This window comes from Pristis pectinata, chromosome 3, assembly GCF_009764475.1.
Source record: "Pristis pectinata isolate sPriPec2 chromosome 3, sPriPec2.1.pri, whole genome shotgun sequence".
In the NCBI taxonomy this organism is placed as follows: domain Eukaryota; kingdom Metazoa; phylum Chordata; class Chondrichthyes; order Rhinopristiformes; family Pristidae; genus Pristis; species Pristis pectinata.
Window position 1 is genome coordinate 134101808 of NC_067407.1, and position 18001 is coordinate 134119808.

At 40.9% G+C, this 18001-nt stretch overlaps 1 protein-coding gene across 1 annotated transcript in view; it reads left to right on the plus strand.

Annotated features, from left to right (window-relative positions):
* phf10 (PHD finger protein 10) overlaps positions 1–18001 on the plus strand; it is a 37496-nt gene that overhangs the window by 6346 nt on the left and 13149 nt on the right. The window contains exons 4-9 of the mRNA XM_052011493.1: positions 829–912; positions 5910–6043; positions 8284–8433; positions 11147–11256; positions 13742–13898; positions 16814–16966. Coding sequence (XP_051867453.1) covers positions 829–912; positions 5910–6043; positions 8284–8433; positions 11147–11256; positions 13742–13898; positions 16814–16966 — 788 coding nt within the window. The remainder of the gene's footprint in view (positions 1–828; positions 913–5909; positions 6044–8283; positions 8434–11146; positions 11257–13741; positions 13899–16813; positions 16967–18001) is intronic.

Below are 18001 nucleotides of genomic sequence, written 5' to 3' on the forward strand. Positions count from 1 at the left end.
ATTTATATGCAATAAACACCATCACCCAAACACAAATAAGACAAGATTGTGGCGACTCACCGTCTAGTCGGGCGAACCAGCTCGGCAGTCAGGTCGTGCGGCGTCGGAGCGACGAGGCCCAAGATGGCGGCGGGCCTCGTCTTCCCGAGCGACGGGGAGAACCCACGCGCGGGAAAGTCCTGATGACGTAGGACTTACGTCATTGCCGGTTGTTTTGGGCGGGAACATTCTCCCTTAAAGGGCCCGCGCAAGGCGGGAAAATAAACCAGTACTTGTTTGGCAATCCTCCGAGTAGAGTCTTGTTTTATTCCGCGGTAGCAACTGCTACAAGATATCTTTATTTAGTCTCATGTACATCAAAACACACAGTGAAATGCACCTTTTGCGTAGTGTGTTCTGGGGGCAGCCCGCAAGTGTCGCCACGCTTCCAACGCCAACATAGCATGCCCACAACTTCCTAACCTGTATGTCTTTGGAATGTGGGAGGAAACCGGAGCACCCGGAGGAAACCCACGCAGATACTGGGAGAATGTACAAACTCCTTACAGACAGTGGCTGGAATTGAACCTGGGTCGCTGGCGCTGTAAAGCGTTAGGCTAACTGTTACACTACCGTGCCTGCCCTATATGATTGCTGACTGGTAAAAGGGTGTAAGGCCTTAATTATTATTTTCCTTGTTATTATGGTTTTATTCTGAACTCGGCTTAATTTGCTGTACATGTGTATATGCATCTGTCTAGAAGGTTTATTTCTTCAAAAGTCACAATAACTTTTTAACTATCAATGGAACATGACTTTCTAAATTAAATGGCACATGTCCTTTGACAGATCTGGAACGACGTGATTTATCGCACAAAGAGAAGCTTTATCTCAGAGAGATGAATGTTATCACAGAAACACAGTGCACCTTGGGTAAGCTGTCCACCTTGATACTATTCAGTTTGTATGGATGGAATAGCTAAATTAAATTTATTCTAAATGCATGTTTTTAAAAACAATCACAGTATTCATGTCTGGGATGTGGATGTCAGTGGCAAGGCAAGCATATGTTGTGCATCCTTAAATATTCCTTGAAATTGAGAAGTTTGTTAGGCCACTTCAGAACATGGTTAAGACCCAGTAATGCTGGTAGGTCTAGAATCACATCTAGTCCAGTTAATCTGCTTTCATTAATGTGATTTAAGGATAGGTATTGCCCAAAGCAGAGTAATCTTCCTATTCTTTGAAATAGTGCTGTGGGATATTTTATGGTTATAGCTTATAGCTTTGGTTTAATAACGCATCTAAAAGATAGTTCCTCCAATAGTGTAACACTCTCCTAATACTGTGTTGAAATCAGCCTAGAGTTTTGTGCACATGTTGCTGGTGGGGCTTGAACAAACAATATTCTGTCTTAGGGCCAAGCCATTGCGCCACATCAGGCACTTTTATCATCAACAAAAATATTTTTCAATATTTAGAAATTCCAAACAGAAGTTGAAATACCTCAACGTTAGCCCACACTTGCCAGAATATGTGGACTATGCTTTATAAGCACTCAAACTGCTAGAGAAAAATTTGACCTCTGTTGGAATTTTAACCAACATTCATTGGTTGTGATCAATTTAACTCTTTAGGAGAGAATAGAGCTCATTGCAATTTATCCTAATTTTCCTATTAGAAAACTTATATGATTGCTGTTTTTAAAGTCTATCTGATTTTGCTCGCTGTTGACTTTGATGGGGTGTAATAGCAGAGTTGCAATTGATGCTGTCAGTTTCCCCACAGATGACGGGCTGACTGTGTGTCCGTTGTTCTGTCATCTAGGATCTGTGGATGATTAGTCTGCACCAAAAATAAATGAATGTGGCTTCTTTGACAGAAGCTAAAGAATCTGCTTGTCATTTCAGAAAAACGATAAATCATGTTTCTCTTCACAGTTTGATTTCGAGACATTTCTCAAGACGATTATTCAAGCTTGCTGTTTGATTTATCAGGCAGCTTGATTGCTTTTATTTAATAAAATGCTCTAAGTTGCTTTGTTCAAACAAGATCAATATAATTACTTGGGGGATCTATCAGAAAGAAGTGGCAAAGAGTCACCAGGACATTTGTGGTTTAAGGTGATTTACTTATTGACATCTGTGCTTTTCCTATATGGTGGATGCTGGTGGCAGGGCACAGTCAAGCCTTCTCTAGTTTCTTTGTTTCTCCCATCAACTTGGTAAAAGGAATCAATTAACATTTGAGAGCGACTTCTCGGCCCCAACAGAAATCTCTAAGGCCATACATGGGTTGGAAAACATAGATGTGGAGAAAATATTTCCATTTATGGAATAAGCTGAAAATCAGGGTCATAAATAAAATAGTTGTTAATAAGTCCAGAAGGGAGGTAAGGAAAAACTTCTTTACTCAGGGAGTGCTGACATTGTGGAATTTGCTACCACAGAGACAAGTTGATAAATAGCTTGGCTATTTACAAAAGGAAACCAGATAAACACATGAAAGAAAAGGGAACAGAAAGATGCAGTAAAAGGCTGAGATATTGAATTGAAAGGGAGGATAAGCATCAAACTGGCCAGGCTGAATTACTTCTGCTTTCGGTGTCCTCGTAATCTTACCTGAATTTTAACGCAGATGCAGAGACCTGGGTGACATATGTACACTTTTGTGAAAGGACAACTTGAGAAAACTTTTCATTAGCAAAAGCACAGTAGAACATTGTCTCTATAAAAAGGAGGAATGTCAAAAATAATATGAGAGCTGGAGTACAAAATGTAGTCTGGCTATGTCACATAAATCTAGCAAATCCAATTTTTGCTTAGTGGTCCTTTTCAGTTTAGTCACAAAGCACAACAAATTTAAAACCAGCTGTAGTTTTATTTTAATATAAAAGCCCTGTTCCAAAGTCAAAGTTGGCTTTATTGTCATATGCACAAGTACGTGTATGCACAGGTGCAATGAAAAACTTAGTTGCAGCAGCATCACAGGCACATAGCATCAGATAAGCAGCATTCACAAGAAAAACATAAATTAAACACAAATTATACACAATTTTTACAGAAAAGAACACAATTAGAACAAAAAAACACAAAGTCCATTTGGTGCAAAGTGATCAAAGTGGTCATGGTGTTGCTGTACTGAGGTAGTGATAAGTTTGTGCTGGTTGGTTCAAGAAGCGAATGGTTGAAGGGAAGTAGCTGTTTTTAAACCTGGCAGTGTGGGACTTCAGGCTTCTGTACCTCCTGCCTGATGGTAGCTGCGAGAAGATGGCATGGCCCGGATTATGGGGATCTTTGATGATGGATGTTGCCTTCTTGATGCAATACATATATTGAAAGATTCTTGAGCTAAAGCTTAAATATAGGAAGCAAATTAGCTCTGAGTAGACGCAGTCTTTTTTTCCCACAGAAGACTACTGGGAATTCGACCATTATTTAAAGTTATCCTGAGTTTCCCATCGTGGAATGTACATGATTGATGTTTTTTAACCCTGCTAAGTTTTGCTTTCTGTTGACTTTGGGGTGTAATAGTAGTGTTGAAGTGATGCTTCAGTCTGAGCACATGTGAAATAATGTGTTCCGTTTTGGACATCTCACCCTGGGGTGCAACTCTGATCTACTAGGCTTAAATTGTGCAGAGTTTGCATAAACCTGGGTTGTGTTCCTTCGTTTAGAGGGTGAGATATCTAAAAATGGATCCTGTGGTAAAGAAACTGAGAAAGAAGCCGCTGTATTAAAACTAGAACTAGGCTCTTCAGGGAAACCGGGAAGCATTCTTTCCTACAAAGGGTGGAAATTCAGAACTCTTTTCCCCTAGAAAGTTGTGATTACTGGATCAGTTGGAATCTTTAAGACTTATTCGGTAAAGCTAGCAAAGGAAATGAAGCAAAAGGTGGGCAAACTCTGAAGTACCGATCTGTCATGGTGAATCAGTCTTGACGGATGGCCTATGCCTGTTTCTATGTTTAGTTAAATGTATGACAGGAAATTATTTAGGAATTGTATACCATTCACAAAAAGTAAGTTCTTATTTCAAAGGATATTTAAATTGTAGGAGCTGTTCATTCAATTATTCGTGATTAGTCGGAAACCTTTATGGGGAAAGATCAGTTGAATAAGCAGCTCTTGAGAATAGGAATGGAATATATATAAAAGCTGTAAAGAGTAAAACTATTAAGAATATCTTGGCATTAGACTGTGTTTCCTTCCACTGGAGCATTGATGTAGTAGAATTTTCATCATTTTTTTTAAATCACTAAGGTTGGACTGCTTACCTCCTGTGCCATCCCTGTGGTCACACTAACATTCAGTGGCCCTGCAGGTAAAATTGTGCTCCAGTTGTCATTGCCGTGGCTGTCCTGTGAAAAGAAGCTGTTTGCAACAATGATCAAGCTTCGGGTGGCACATCCCGTGGCCCTGCCCTTCGATAACCCCCTTGTCACTTTCATTGGTATTGGTTTATTATTGTCACTTGTACCGAGGAACTTGTCTTGCATACCGATTGTACAGGTCAATTCATTACACGGTGCAGTTACATTGAGTTAGTACAGAGTGCATTGATGTAGTACAGGTAAAAACAATAACAGTACAGAGTAAAGTGTCACAGCTACAGAGAAAGTGCAGTGCAATAAGGTGCAAGGTCACAACAAGGTAGATTATGAGGTCATAGTCCATCTCATTGTATAAGGGAGCTGTTCAATAGTCTTATCACAGTGGGGTAGAAGCTGTCCTTGAGCCTGGTGGTACATGCCCTCAGGCACCTGTATCTTCTACCCGATGGAAGAGGAGAGAAGAGAGAATGTCCCGGGTGGGTGGGGTCTTTGATTATGCTAGCTGCTTCACCAAGACGAGAGGTAAAGACTGGTGTCCAAGGAGGGGAGACTGGTGTCCGTAATGCACTGGGCTGTGTCCACAACTCTCTGCAGCTTCTTGCTGTCTTGGGCAGAGCAGTTGCCATACCAAGCCATGATACATCCTGATAGGATGCTTTCTATGGTGCATCGGTAAAAGTTGGTGAGAGTCAAAGGGGACAAACCACATTTCTATTTCAAATACCTATTCAGCTGTTTCTCAATGTCCCATGGGTGTGGAAGTCAGGAACATTCTGGGCTGTGCAATGCAATTCTTGTTGCACTACAGGTTGCACCACAATCTTTGCACCATTCTGTTTTGCACTCATCATTGTATTTATTGTTACATTTTTCATTATCATAAATACTGATTACTCAGAGCTTCAAGCGAACAAGGAATTTCATTGCACCCTGGTGTATATGACGATAAACTAACCTAATCTAATTAGCTGGTGGTTCGCTACAGTAATAAGACCAGATATCTTTATTAGTCACATGTACATCGAAACACAGTGAATACATCTTTTGCTCAGTGTGTTCTGGGGGCAGCCCGCAAGTGTCGCCACGCTTCTGGCGCCAACATAGCATGCCAGAACTTCCTAACCCGTACGTCTTTGGAATGTGGGAGGAAACCGGAGCACCCGGAGGAAACCCACGCAGACACAGGGAGAATGTACAAACTCGCTACAGGCAGTGGCCAGAATTGAACCCAGGTCACTGGCGCTGTAATAGAGTTACGCTAATCGCTACGCCACTGTGCCGCCCATAATAATTATGGTGATTACCTACCCATACTTGGAAGAGATGGATAGAATAAATTAATGTTGCTTAATATATTCATCTGGACATATTACTATGTGGTTATCCAGATCTCAAGATTAAGATAGATGTTCTTGAAGATGGGGGGAGCTGGTCTTGCTTTTGAGAATGATCTAAGGTTCAAGAGCTGGGGAATGTGAGAAGACCTAAAGGCAAATATGGATGATTTGTTTAGACTCTTAATTGGTGTTGGATCAACTGGTGTGACACGCTGTTCATTTATACAGATTTTTGAAATGGTAAAATCCTCTGTTTTTAGGCTTAACTGCTTTGAGAAGTGATGAAGTTATTGATCTGATGATCAAGGAATATCCAACCAAGTATGCTGAATATGCAGTGGTTCTCCAGGAAAGAGAGCGACAGCAGATCACCGACCGATACAAGGAATATTCGGTCAGTACTGGGGGCAGGGTGACAATTGTAGTTAACATATAATGCTTTATTCACCATCTGCCCCACCCTGAATTCATGCTGAGACGTGAGTTCAAAAGCAAAGTACTGCAAATCTGGAGTAAAATAGAAAATGGTGGAAGTACTCAGCAAGTTAGGCTGCATCTGTGAAGAAAGAAACAGACTTAAGGTTCCAGCTCAAAGACTGTTCATCAGAATACTTGAAAATTGTGCAGTACAGAGAGAGCTTTTGTCTTTGCTGATTCTTTCCATTCCCTGCCCTTGCTTCAAAACCCTGGAAATTTTCTTCAACAAATATGCATCAAACTTCCCTTTCAAAGATGCCTAGAAATTCCAATGCACTCTATAGCGTATGCAGGAACCAATTTAATGTAATGTCTCAGCAACAATTTTGGTTGCTGTTCCACTGCATCATTAATAACTTGCAGATGAAGCTTCAGGCTTTGGTCTTGATGTAGCTATTGACAATGGTGGTGCAAAGTTGGGGAAGAAGGGAGCGAACTAGTCTTGTATTTGTGTGGTGGGGAAGGTTTTTATCTTTTTGGGAGGTAGTTATCACTGTCAAGGCTAGTTTTTATTGCCCATTTCTAACTGTTCTTGATATGAGTGACTTCCTTGGCCATTTCAAAGTAGATTTTAAAGTCAACCGCATTGCACAGCATTGGAGAAAAACATTGTTTGCAATCCAACTTCTAGGTACATATCTGTGATCCAGAGTATGTAGAAATTGCCTAATCTCACTTTTTAATCTCAGTGATCGACCTTGGATTTCTAAATTTGTGCACCTTAGATCAGTTTTTGTCTCTTTGCCAGGCCAGTGATATCATTGCTGCGTAACAGAATGTGATGGTTGCTCCTCTGAGTGAGATGGTCAGTTTAAAGCTGAATTGTTGCCATGACTATGTGGATTTGGGTTCAGACATGGCCCAAAATTACCCCAATTAGGACCACTTGTACAATTCGCCCACTCCCAGCACTCCTCTCGCCTACCCTGTATCTGATTTTAGCTTCAAGTATTTGTTATTTTTTTCTAAAAAAAATTCACAATAGTCTGTAAGAGTAACAAAAAGATTGTGACTATTTCCTTCCCTAATGAATGCCTGAAATTGTAGGCCTGGCTTTTCCTGAGTGTGGGTCACCACTTGCATTTGCTGCCAAGGTCCACATTTGGCCTGCACTTGCCTTCTGTGTACCTAAAGGAGGACAAGTTGGAAGAGAGGCTCGAGAACCCAGTTGGTGAGCCTCTGAACTGAACCAGGGCATCACACAATGTAATCAGGTTGTGTGGGTGGTTGGAACAAGCCCTGCGCAACAAACTGCTAAGAAAACCCTTGCTGGGTGGCAAAGCTGTGCCCCAGTTTACCTACTGATCTGACATTTAGAATGTTGGAAAATTATTGAAAATGGGGGGAAAAAAATTAAAATATTAAAAAAGAGAAAAATTTGGCCAAAAGCACTTAAATAATTAAGACATCACTTCAAACACAGATAATTAAAAGGTTTAACTGCTGTGGTAGTGAAGTGGTTAAGTTACTGGGCTAGCAGCCAGAGTCCTGTACCATTAATCAGAGACATCAGTTCAAATCCCACTGTGGTAGCTGGGGAAATTAAATTCAAGTAATTAAAATTTCACAATTGGAATTGAAAGCTGATAATGATTATTGTGAAGCTACTAGAATATCATAAAATCCATCTGGTTCTTTGCTGCCCATGGGGATGGTTAATACCAGGATTGCCAGAAGCCTCTGGATCTTGTGAACAAATAAATAAGAGAGAAGGCACCTTATTATGTTTATCCAACATAGCTGTCAAAATCTCCAGTCAAGTGAATGGGCTTGCAGACTGTGAGAAGGGCCCATGAGCAGATTCCTGAGCATAGTTAATGGAATTCCCCAATATTTACCTCCTCCCATTGAAGAGTAGTGACAGGTTCGCCAGCAAGAATCTGTCAGCAAGCAGGGAAGTGCTGCGTTATGGAGTTATAGATTCGTGCAGTGCAGAAACGGGTCCTTCGACTCACTTTGTCCATGCTGACCATTCTACTTATCGATACTAGTCCTGTTCTCATGCATTTGGTCTGTAGCCTTCTATGGAAGTGTTCTGGATACACAATCTCAAACCAGCCAGTAAATTGGGTAAATACCTGCAGTTTGCCATGCAACTGATGGCAGATTCCGGGTCCTAGTTTTATACTTGAAGCAAACTTGTGATTCTCCACACAGCAATTGCAGTTGCAGAACACACAAAAGGTTGAGCCCAGTAAAGTTCCAGAGTACATCAAGAAAGCTGCAAAGAAAGCCGCAGAGTTCAACAGCAATTTCAACAGGGAGCGGATGGAGGAAAGGCGGGCTTACTTTGACTTGCAGACACAGGTAAGGATGATTCTACACTGATGCTGGTCTGAGGTGATTATAAACCCTAAGTGTCTGAAGTGCAACAGTGACTAACCAGACTTGACTTATTACACACTTATTGATCACAACTTTAATTTTGATGTTCTATGTACTGCTTGAATAATTATAAATTGCTTACGTGACACAAGTACATTGCTTTGGTACCATTCTGTTCCCTGGAACATCGTGCCACTGGTACAGCAGGTAGTGCTCACAAATCCAACAACCCTGGTTCGATCCTGACCTTAGCTGCTGCCTGTGTGGAGCTTTCACGTTCTCATTTGGCTGCTTGGGTTTCCCCAAGATGCTCTGATTTCCTCACATATGCCAAAACTGTGCTGCTGGTGGGTTAATTGCCCCTAGCGTAAGTGGGTGATTGGAAAATTAATGTTCATGTGAGAGAGACTAGATTGCAAGGAAAAGGTGAAGGAGTGGGATTGCTTTGAGAGCTGGAGTACACTTGATGGGCTGAATAGCCTCCTGTGTCATAAGGAAATATAAAAATACGAGAGCAAAAATAAATTTTCTGCAATGGTATGAGTTTATTGCAGCCTGTGTTTTAGATCAAATAGAATAGAGCTCACAGAAGATGAGGTTTGGAGGGATTGTCATGGTCATACAACACAGAAACAGGCCCTTCAGCCCAACTGGTCCGTGCCGACCAAGATGATATCTAAGCTAGTCATTTGGCCAATTGTGATTGGGATCTTCAGGCGGGTCTTGATCCTTATTAAAGCTTTTAAATTGGGATCTCCTCTGCTTGAAATATCCATGCTATTAATGTAGGCAAATAGTGGGGAGTGATTTGCCTTGTTGGTCGTCAGACATTGAATTATCTAACCAAGCCATAAAAGATCAGAGAACCACACCCTGTTTTTCTTGTATATGGATAACTTTTGGGGGAGGTTCCTTCAGATCTGTGACCAAGTATTCAGTAGCAAACAACACCCTCCCCCGTACCCATGCAGGAAACGTTTCACCATTTCAGAGGGAGGTAAAACCAGAGGAGACAGGTTTAGGATAAAGGGGAAGAGATTGAGAGGGGATCTGAGGGGGACATTCTTCACCCAGAGAGTGGTAAGTGCCTGGAATGCACTGCTTGAGAGAGTGGTTGAAGCTGGGTTGCTGACAGTATTCAATAAGTGTCCAAATTGGAATTGGTTTATTATTGTCACATGTACCGAGGTACAGTGAAAAACTGTCTTGCATACTGTTCATACAGATCCTTTCATTACACAGTGCATTGAGGTATACAGAATGCAGAATAAGTGTAACAGCTACAGAGAAAGTGCAGTGCAGGTAGATAATAAGGTGCAAGGTTGTAATGAGGTAGATTGAGAGGTCAATTGTCCATTTTATCGTACTAGGGAACCGTTCAATAGTCTTATAACAGCGGGATGGAAACTGTCCTTGAGCATGGTGATACGTGCTTGCAGGCTTTTGTATCTTCTGCCCAATGGGAGGGGGGAGAAGAGAGAATGTCTGGGGTGGGTGGGGTCTTTGATTATGCTGGCTGCTTTACCGAGGCAGTGAGAAGTATAGGCAGAGTCCATGGAGGGGAGGCTGGTTTCCGTGATGTGCTGAGCTGTGTCCACAGGTGAGCACTTGAATTGCTTCGGCATATAGGGCCCTGGACCCAGTGCTGGGTGATGGGATTTATATGGAAGGGCGCCCACTGGTTGGCATGGACGTTGGGCCGAATAGCCTGTTTCATTGCTCTACGGTTCACCCTCTGCCCTCCCCACACAAGCCCTGCCTCCCACCTCTCCCAGATATCTAAACTGCCTCCTACCCTTGGGGCAAAACAGAGGATTCCTGCCCCCTCAAATACCTTTGTATGCCCAATTTGTAACCTGGCATCTTTTACTATCCATGGAATTTGTTCTTAAATCAGCCCTTTTCTTTTGCATCATGCAGGTATTTATTACTTTGATTCAGAAGTTCTAGTTGTGGTTGTTAGCTCCATGGAAACATGAAAACTCTGCTGATAAGTCCATACTTTTTTCTTCCACTGCACTTCTGTCCTTGCCTGAATTCTTTTTTGGCTGTTATTTTCATTCTGCCAGGTGTTTGGCGCCAGTGCATGCAGGGCAGGTCCGTTGTGGCGTGATTGTGAAATGTAAGCCTCCCTCTGAAGAAAGGATTTAGATGGTCTCAACATTGTGCAGAATGATGTGAAAATGAAAGAAAGGGAAGCACTTCACACCTCCCTTTCAGGACATTTTAAAGTGTGTCTCACCACACAAAGGAGCTGGAGGAACTCAGCGGGTCAGGCAGCATCTGTGGAGGGAAATGGACAGTTGACACTTCAGGTTGAGACCTTTCATCAGGTCCTGATGAAGAGTCTTGATCCAAAACGTTTCGTTTCCCTCCACAGATGCTGCCTGACCCACTGAGTTCCTCCAGCTCCTTTATGTGTTGCTCCAGATTTCCAGCATCTGTAGTCTCTTGTGTCTCTATAAAATATGTTTTTAGCTTTTGAAGTGTAGTGACTGGAACAGACATTACTGAGTGCATATCAGGCAATTAAATGCAAAACTGACAAGTGTCCTGTTATCAGTATTATGCCTGTATGGAATCTTTATTCTTTATGTAAAACAAAAATGCTTGTTTCCTAATCTGTGATGTGGAGAAAAGTCTGCTAGGTTTCGCTATTTTTTTTTGTTTCTTGTTTTGGTGTCTCCTAATTCAGGTAATCCAGGTGCCACAAGGGAAATACAAAGTTCTTCCACCAGAGAGGACGAAGGTTGGGGCTTATCCAGTTGCTCTTATACCAGGTCAATTTCAGGAATATTACAAAAGGTAAAAAAAAGAACAAAAAGCAAATCCCTCTGCAAAAGAGCTCATGGCCAGTAAAACACTTATTATTTCCAGTTGCGCAACAAAATGTCAAAAGCATATAATGTATAAGAGGAATATTTCTTATAAATACTCCCTATTTTCAATGCTGAATATTTGGCCAGTATTAATAATCACATTTTGATTGTATTATTTTGCAAAGACTACTCATGCCAGATTAGCACTTTTGAAAAATGTTTCAGAAGAAAGAACTTTCATTAGAGGCAGACTTTTCGTAACTAATCAATTTTTTTTGAACATCAATTGTTGTTGTATGCAAATTCTTTATGTAACAACAGAAACAAGAAGAATGTCTAGTTCCAAATGAAGGATCTTGACCCAAAATGTCGATTGTCCATTTCCCTTCATCGATGCTGCCTTTCCTGCTGAGTTCCTCCAACTCTTTGTTATTGAATGTCTAGTCAATCTACTTTGAGTGAGGAGAGAATATTGACCTATTTTCCTTGTAGGTAGGATAGGCCACAAACCTTAAGTACAAAGTAACTATAGCAACCCTTGAAGAACTTCTTTCAAGACAGCTTTGTCAATGGCCTTATTGCATATTGTAAGTAATGTCTGTGCAGCAGCTTTCATCTCCCTAGGATATCCCAAAGTGAAGTACCTTCGAAATACAATGTTGTAGGGAATGTAATGTGTACATAAAAACAAGACTCTTTATTAGTTACATGTACATCAAAATACACAGTGAAATGCATCTTTTGTGTAGGGTGTTCTGGGGGCAGCCCACAAGTGTCACCATGCTTTCGGCGCCAACACAGCATGCCCACAACTTCCTAACCCGTACGTCTTTGGAATGTGGGAGGAAACCAGAGCACCTGGAGGAAACCCACTCAGTCATAGGGAGGACGTACAGACAACAGCCGGAATTGAACCCAGGTCACCGGTGCTGTAATGGCATTACACTAGCCGTTACACTACTGTGCCTCCCCTAAAAGTCCCATTCATATTGCAATACTTGACCAGATGCTAAACCACAGGGGGAAGATTATAATGTATGGCAAAATGATTCAGTTAAGTCATTTAAGCTGGAGTGAAAGAGAGCCGCTGGAAAGTTGTGAGACTAAGGCCAAAGAGACTAAAAACTCAGCCATTATGGGAAAAATGAATGCATAAAAAGCCACTGCTAGGACAAAGAAGGCCGCCTCTTTTCCTTTCATTACCAGTCTCTTCATCTCAATCTCTGCTCCTATATAGGCCTATCTTAGATAGCCACATGAATGATAGAAAAATGGAGGGCTATGTGGGAGGGAAAGGTTAGATAGATCTTAGAGCAGGTAAAATGTCGGCACAACATTGTGGGCCGAAGGGCCTGTACTGTGCTGTAATGTTCTATGTAAAACTGGTTTATCCATTATTGTCCACACTAGTATTTAATTGATAACCTTCCCCTATAGTGGCATCAATATACCAAAAGTAAAATACTGCAGACAGTGGAAATCTGAAATCCAAACAGAAAATTCTAGATGTACTCAGTTGTTCAGGCAGCACCAATGAAGAGAGAAACTCTAATGTTTCAGGTCAATGATTTTTCGTCAGAACAGTATCAGTATAGCTGTGTTACATTGAAGAATCCATAGAAATTTTATTAACACAGAGGAGGCCATTCAGCCTATCTGAGCTGTACTAGTTGAAAAAGAACTACCCAACATAACCCCGCTTTCTGGATCAGGGTCCATAGCCATGCAGTTCAGCAATGAGCAGGTTGTCTGTATCAGTTGAGGTAATAGGAGAGGGGATGGTTAGAGGTTGACAAAGGATATGAATCAGATGCCATGAAATTTTGAAAAAGATGTTTGACCTCTTATTTATTACAACACAGAAGGCCACCATTTGGCCCATTGCATCCCTGCTGGCTCCCAGAAGGGCAATCCCATTGTTTCCTTTCCCACCTCCTTACTTCACTACAATTCATTCTCTATAACGTCCAAATCAAATCCCCACTGATTCTTTTGCCACTCACTTAAACTAAGGGATAATTTGCAGTAGCCAGTTAACCTACCAGCGTGCCTTTGGGGTGTGGGAGGAAACCAGAGCAGCTGCAGTCACAGGTGGAACACACAAACCCCACACTGATCGCACCGGAGGTCGGAGTCAAACTAGGTCCCTGGAGCTGTGAGGCAGCGGCATTAACTGCTGTGCCACTGTGCTGATTCAAGGTTTTTCAAGCCCTATATATAAAAAAAACAAGCACTTTCATCTTGTGCTCTCTTTCATTTAGAAAGGATAGTAGGGGTCTAAATTTTATAATGCTAGCAGTGAAAAGCGAATGAGATTTGTGTTTAAGAGAATTCCCCTGACTTTATTTCTCTAATATTTAATTATGTTTAATTTATAGCAGATTAAAATTTCGTGAGTGATGTAAAATAAAAATCTACACTGAATGCTGAATGTTAATTAAGTATCATTGTAATTGCATTTACCTTATTAGGTACTCTCCCAATGAACTGCGTTACCTTCCTGTGAACACAGCCTTATATGAACCACCTTTGGACCCAGAACTGCCAGCTCCTGACAGTGACGGAGATTCCGATGATGCAGAAGATGGTCGTGGGGAAGATGAGCGGAAAGAAGACAAAGGCTTCTCGGTAAGAAACCAGTCAAAGAGAAACCTGACTGTGATTACATACAAGAAACCTGAGCAACAGCATCTCATCTTTCTATGAGGCACATCATGACTTTCCAGACTCGAAGGTTTCAGGTGGTGATGCTGCTCTTGCGCCATCTTGTGCCATTACTATTTCCTGTTCACCATATTGCTTTTGGTTCTCACTTCTCCTCTCACTTTCACTGCATCTTAAAACTGGTTTATCTTCAGCTTTTTCATTGACCTCCAGCCTTATCTGTTTCCTTCTCTGAAGGTGCTGGCTAACCTGCTGAGTACTTCCCTCATTTCCTGTGTTTGGTTCAGATTTCCAACACCAACACCATTTTGCTTTCATATTTATATCTAGATCTCTATTTCTTTGTGCAAAGTAAAAATTCCAGTCTATTTTGCACTAATGTGTATCTTATGTGAACAGATTAAAAGAATGAATCAAAAATCAATTTATTTTGTTCAATATAGTCTACTTCTGTTAAGTGTATAGCAACTAAGCATGTTAAGTGTCCAGAATGATGGTATTACTACAGATAATGAGCCATTAAGACTGATTTATTCTTAGATTTGTGTATAACTCCCAGCTACTAGTGATGTGATGTTAGAACCTTGCGTGGTAACATTGCTACATTTAATGATACCAGCTTGCAAGTGGAAACTTAACTAAGAGTGGATTTAAGTGTTAATGTTATGCCTGTAATCAAATGTGATAGAGGTGTTTTCTCATCTATGCAATACTTCATTATTTGAAGTTTTCCCTCCTTTTGAAGAAAGAATTTAAATAAACTTCAAGGGTGACTTGCTCTCGTGAGACATGGATTTCCTACTGAGTGTTCTTGCTTCACCTACCAAAGGAATTAAAGCTAATTTTATTGTAAAGGTCCTGTCTCACTGATACAGCACAATTGACAAAACTTGTGTCAATTTTTGACTAGCCATATTCTCTCATTCCATTAGTATCCAAAAATCTGTCAATCTCTGCCATGGACATAATGACTGAGCATTCGCCAACCATGCTCTGGAATTTAGAATTCCAGGATTACCAACATTGGCTGAATTTTTTTTCCCCCCAAAACTCAATCTTAAATGGCCAACTCCATATTCTGGACTGCAGCTCCTAGTCCTAGAGCAGGAATACTTAACTGTGTCCTAGCTTTTAGCATTTCTTGCTGTGATCCATAACTGAGTAGTTCCAAGCCTTTCTTAATTTAATCATTCACAGGACACAGATGTCACTGGCTACATTGGCTTTTATTGTCCGCCTCTATTGTCCCTGAACTGCAGAGGCTTAAGGGGATGGGTGGTGGGGGAGGAAGGTAGGACTGTAACAGTTGGATAATAAAGTGGGAAGTGGGGCAAGCGATGGGATGGTATCGGGCCGATGATGTGGGGGGGAGTTGTTCTGAGGACGTCAATGAAGAAGCTGGGGGTAGTTAACAAAAATGATATAAACTTAAAAGGCACTAACCAGGAGAAAGGTAGACCCTTCAGTCTCTCTCGCCAGGTAGGATGGAGCGCTTTACCACTGAAAAGATCCAGCAGATCTTAAGAAATGTTCACTGTTAATTAGAGTTTTGCATAAGTGGTTTCAAGCAAGATCGGTTTGGCCTTTGCTTTCCTTATTGCTTGCTGCACCTGCACATTTGCTTTCTGCACTTGTGTACAAGGTCCCACAGGTTACATTGGCAACATTTGTTAGACTCTTGCCTTTCATCGTCACATTTCTTTACGCTCTATCCACAACATCCTGTGGCCACTTGCCTCAACTCTAACTCTTACAACACTACTCCCATTCTTTGCAAGATCTTTTCCCCAACTCACTTCCTCTGCCTTCTCCCCTTCCAGCATCTGCAGCAGAGGCTAATCCACTGTGTACAGTCTGGTCACTTCAACTGTATCTATTTTAATTCTTTACGTCCTTCTTGCAGCTTGCTTTCCCATCCACCTTGAACCACCACCAAACATGGATATATTACACTTGATCCATTCATTCTGACCATTGATATGGATTGTAATTACATGTATTAGGCAGTATATTACTGAGTGTCCTACTCTGTTGTGGCACATTATTGAATATTAACTGAAAATCCAAATGCATTAACTGGTGTTGAGCACAATTTCTCTTGTATTATGACTTTGGAAGCACCCTCTTTTTTGTTTCCTTAATCACTGATTCTGCTATTTTCTTTTTAGTGATATTGTCCAATGGTTTCTCTTTTCCTCCTCCCCCTTTCTTGCAGGGAGGAGAAGGAATCTACAGGGTCCAATTTAAAATCTCTGGAATTCTGGAAGATGTATACCAATGCTTCCATTATCTCTGTAGCCACCTCATTTGAAAATCTAGGGTTAGGTCTTTACCAGTTTTAACTTCCTTGTGCTGGCTGGATCTTTGTTTCCCCAATATTTCAGAATGATTTTTGCATATTCTACTGTGGGTATATATATATATATATATATATATATATATATATATATATATATATATATAATATATAGTATAAACATGTCTGGCCTCAAGGGATTTTTGAATTCCTCATTTCCACTCTACCCATCAAGGGAAGAAGTGTTTTTAGTTTCACCTCTGAGCAGCCTTCCTCTCATTTTGAAGTTATGCCCCTCATTTTAAGCTATCAAGAGAGCTCTGCTGCGTCTTGAATTTAAGGTTTTTGGCATGCATTCTGGCAGCAAGACTGAGTAAGTTTGAAGTTTCTAAAGACATTTCCATCTGGCCTTTGTTTCTTCCCATTCACTTTGTATTGCATTTGAATGATTTATCTTGAATCGCCAGCAACTAATGTTGATGATTTGTGTTTTGGTCACCTTCAGCTCATCAAATGAATTCCAATATCTTGAATCCTCTTGTGTTTTGGCACCCAACGGGATTATTGTTCAATTTTTCCCCAGGATACATCATCTGGGAGCACGACAGGCGGTGAAAGTCCTACTGAACATCAAGACGACTCATCACAGGGAAAGCAGACACCAAAAGAAAGAGGACCACGGGCATTGAAAGATGCAAAACGCAGTGTAACACCCAAATCAGTTACTGGGTACAAGGTAGAAGATAAAAGCCCCTGAGACTTCCTTTCTGATGAACCTCTTGCTGATTTTTATTTTGTTCTGGGTAGAATTGGTCAGCCTATACTAGCCAGAGTCCACTAATGCATCTCCTGCGTTTATTGCCCTCTGCTTCCTTACCTTATACTATTTTATTCCACCTGAGGCTTACTGGTGAAGCTGCCTGGATTCTTTCTCCTATTGGAACTGTAGTAGGCTTGTGTTTTATCTCCTTGGAGCTTGCTATACTCTCTCTGCTGAAGCCGCTGCTCTCTTAGTACATGTGTACTATGTGACACAATTACTAACTTTACAGTTACTAGATTCTAATGATTCTATTGCTAAAGAGAATACTTTATATAAAAGGTCAAAGTTGTATTTTTGACAAAATTTTTGAAATGCAAATGTTTTTACTTTACATTGTCACGTAGCTTGGCAGTATTGTATGTTTTTCTGGCTTCACTATTTTCCCTTGGACGTTTTAGGCCGGTGTTGTGTTTTATGTAAGTAAATGTTCATAGAGAACAATTTGCTTGAGAGTGAAGTTGCAGAAGTTGGACTTTTGGCACCGTCAGGTTGTCGGATTCAGATTGACTGGCACTTGGACTAAAACCAAAGCACGTTGTACACTGAAGAGTCAAGTGGCCATAAATTCAAATTGGCAGCTTGTGTTGTGGTGAAACAATAATGGTTTGAACCTCCTTACTAAAATATGTTCCACTAAAACCATACTTTAGAAACATTACTGCCCATAGTGTCTTAGGAGAATTGTGCATTGTAATTACTACATAGTACTTTGTAAGTGAGGAACAAATTTGTGCTTGGGTTTAATTGTTCACTGCAGTCATTGAGGTCGGTATTGATCTGTTGAAGGACAAAATTAAATCTAGATCATATTTAATGTCTCTTGTACTTAAGATAGGATTTAGTTTGGAAAGTTGACTTGAAATCCCTGAGAGCTTTACAGAAGTTTGAACTTTGCGGCAACTTTGTTAAGGGTCATGAAGAAGAGCAACAATCAAATCCGTACAGGGT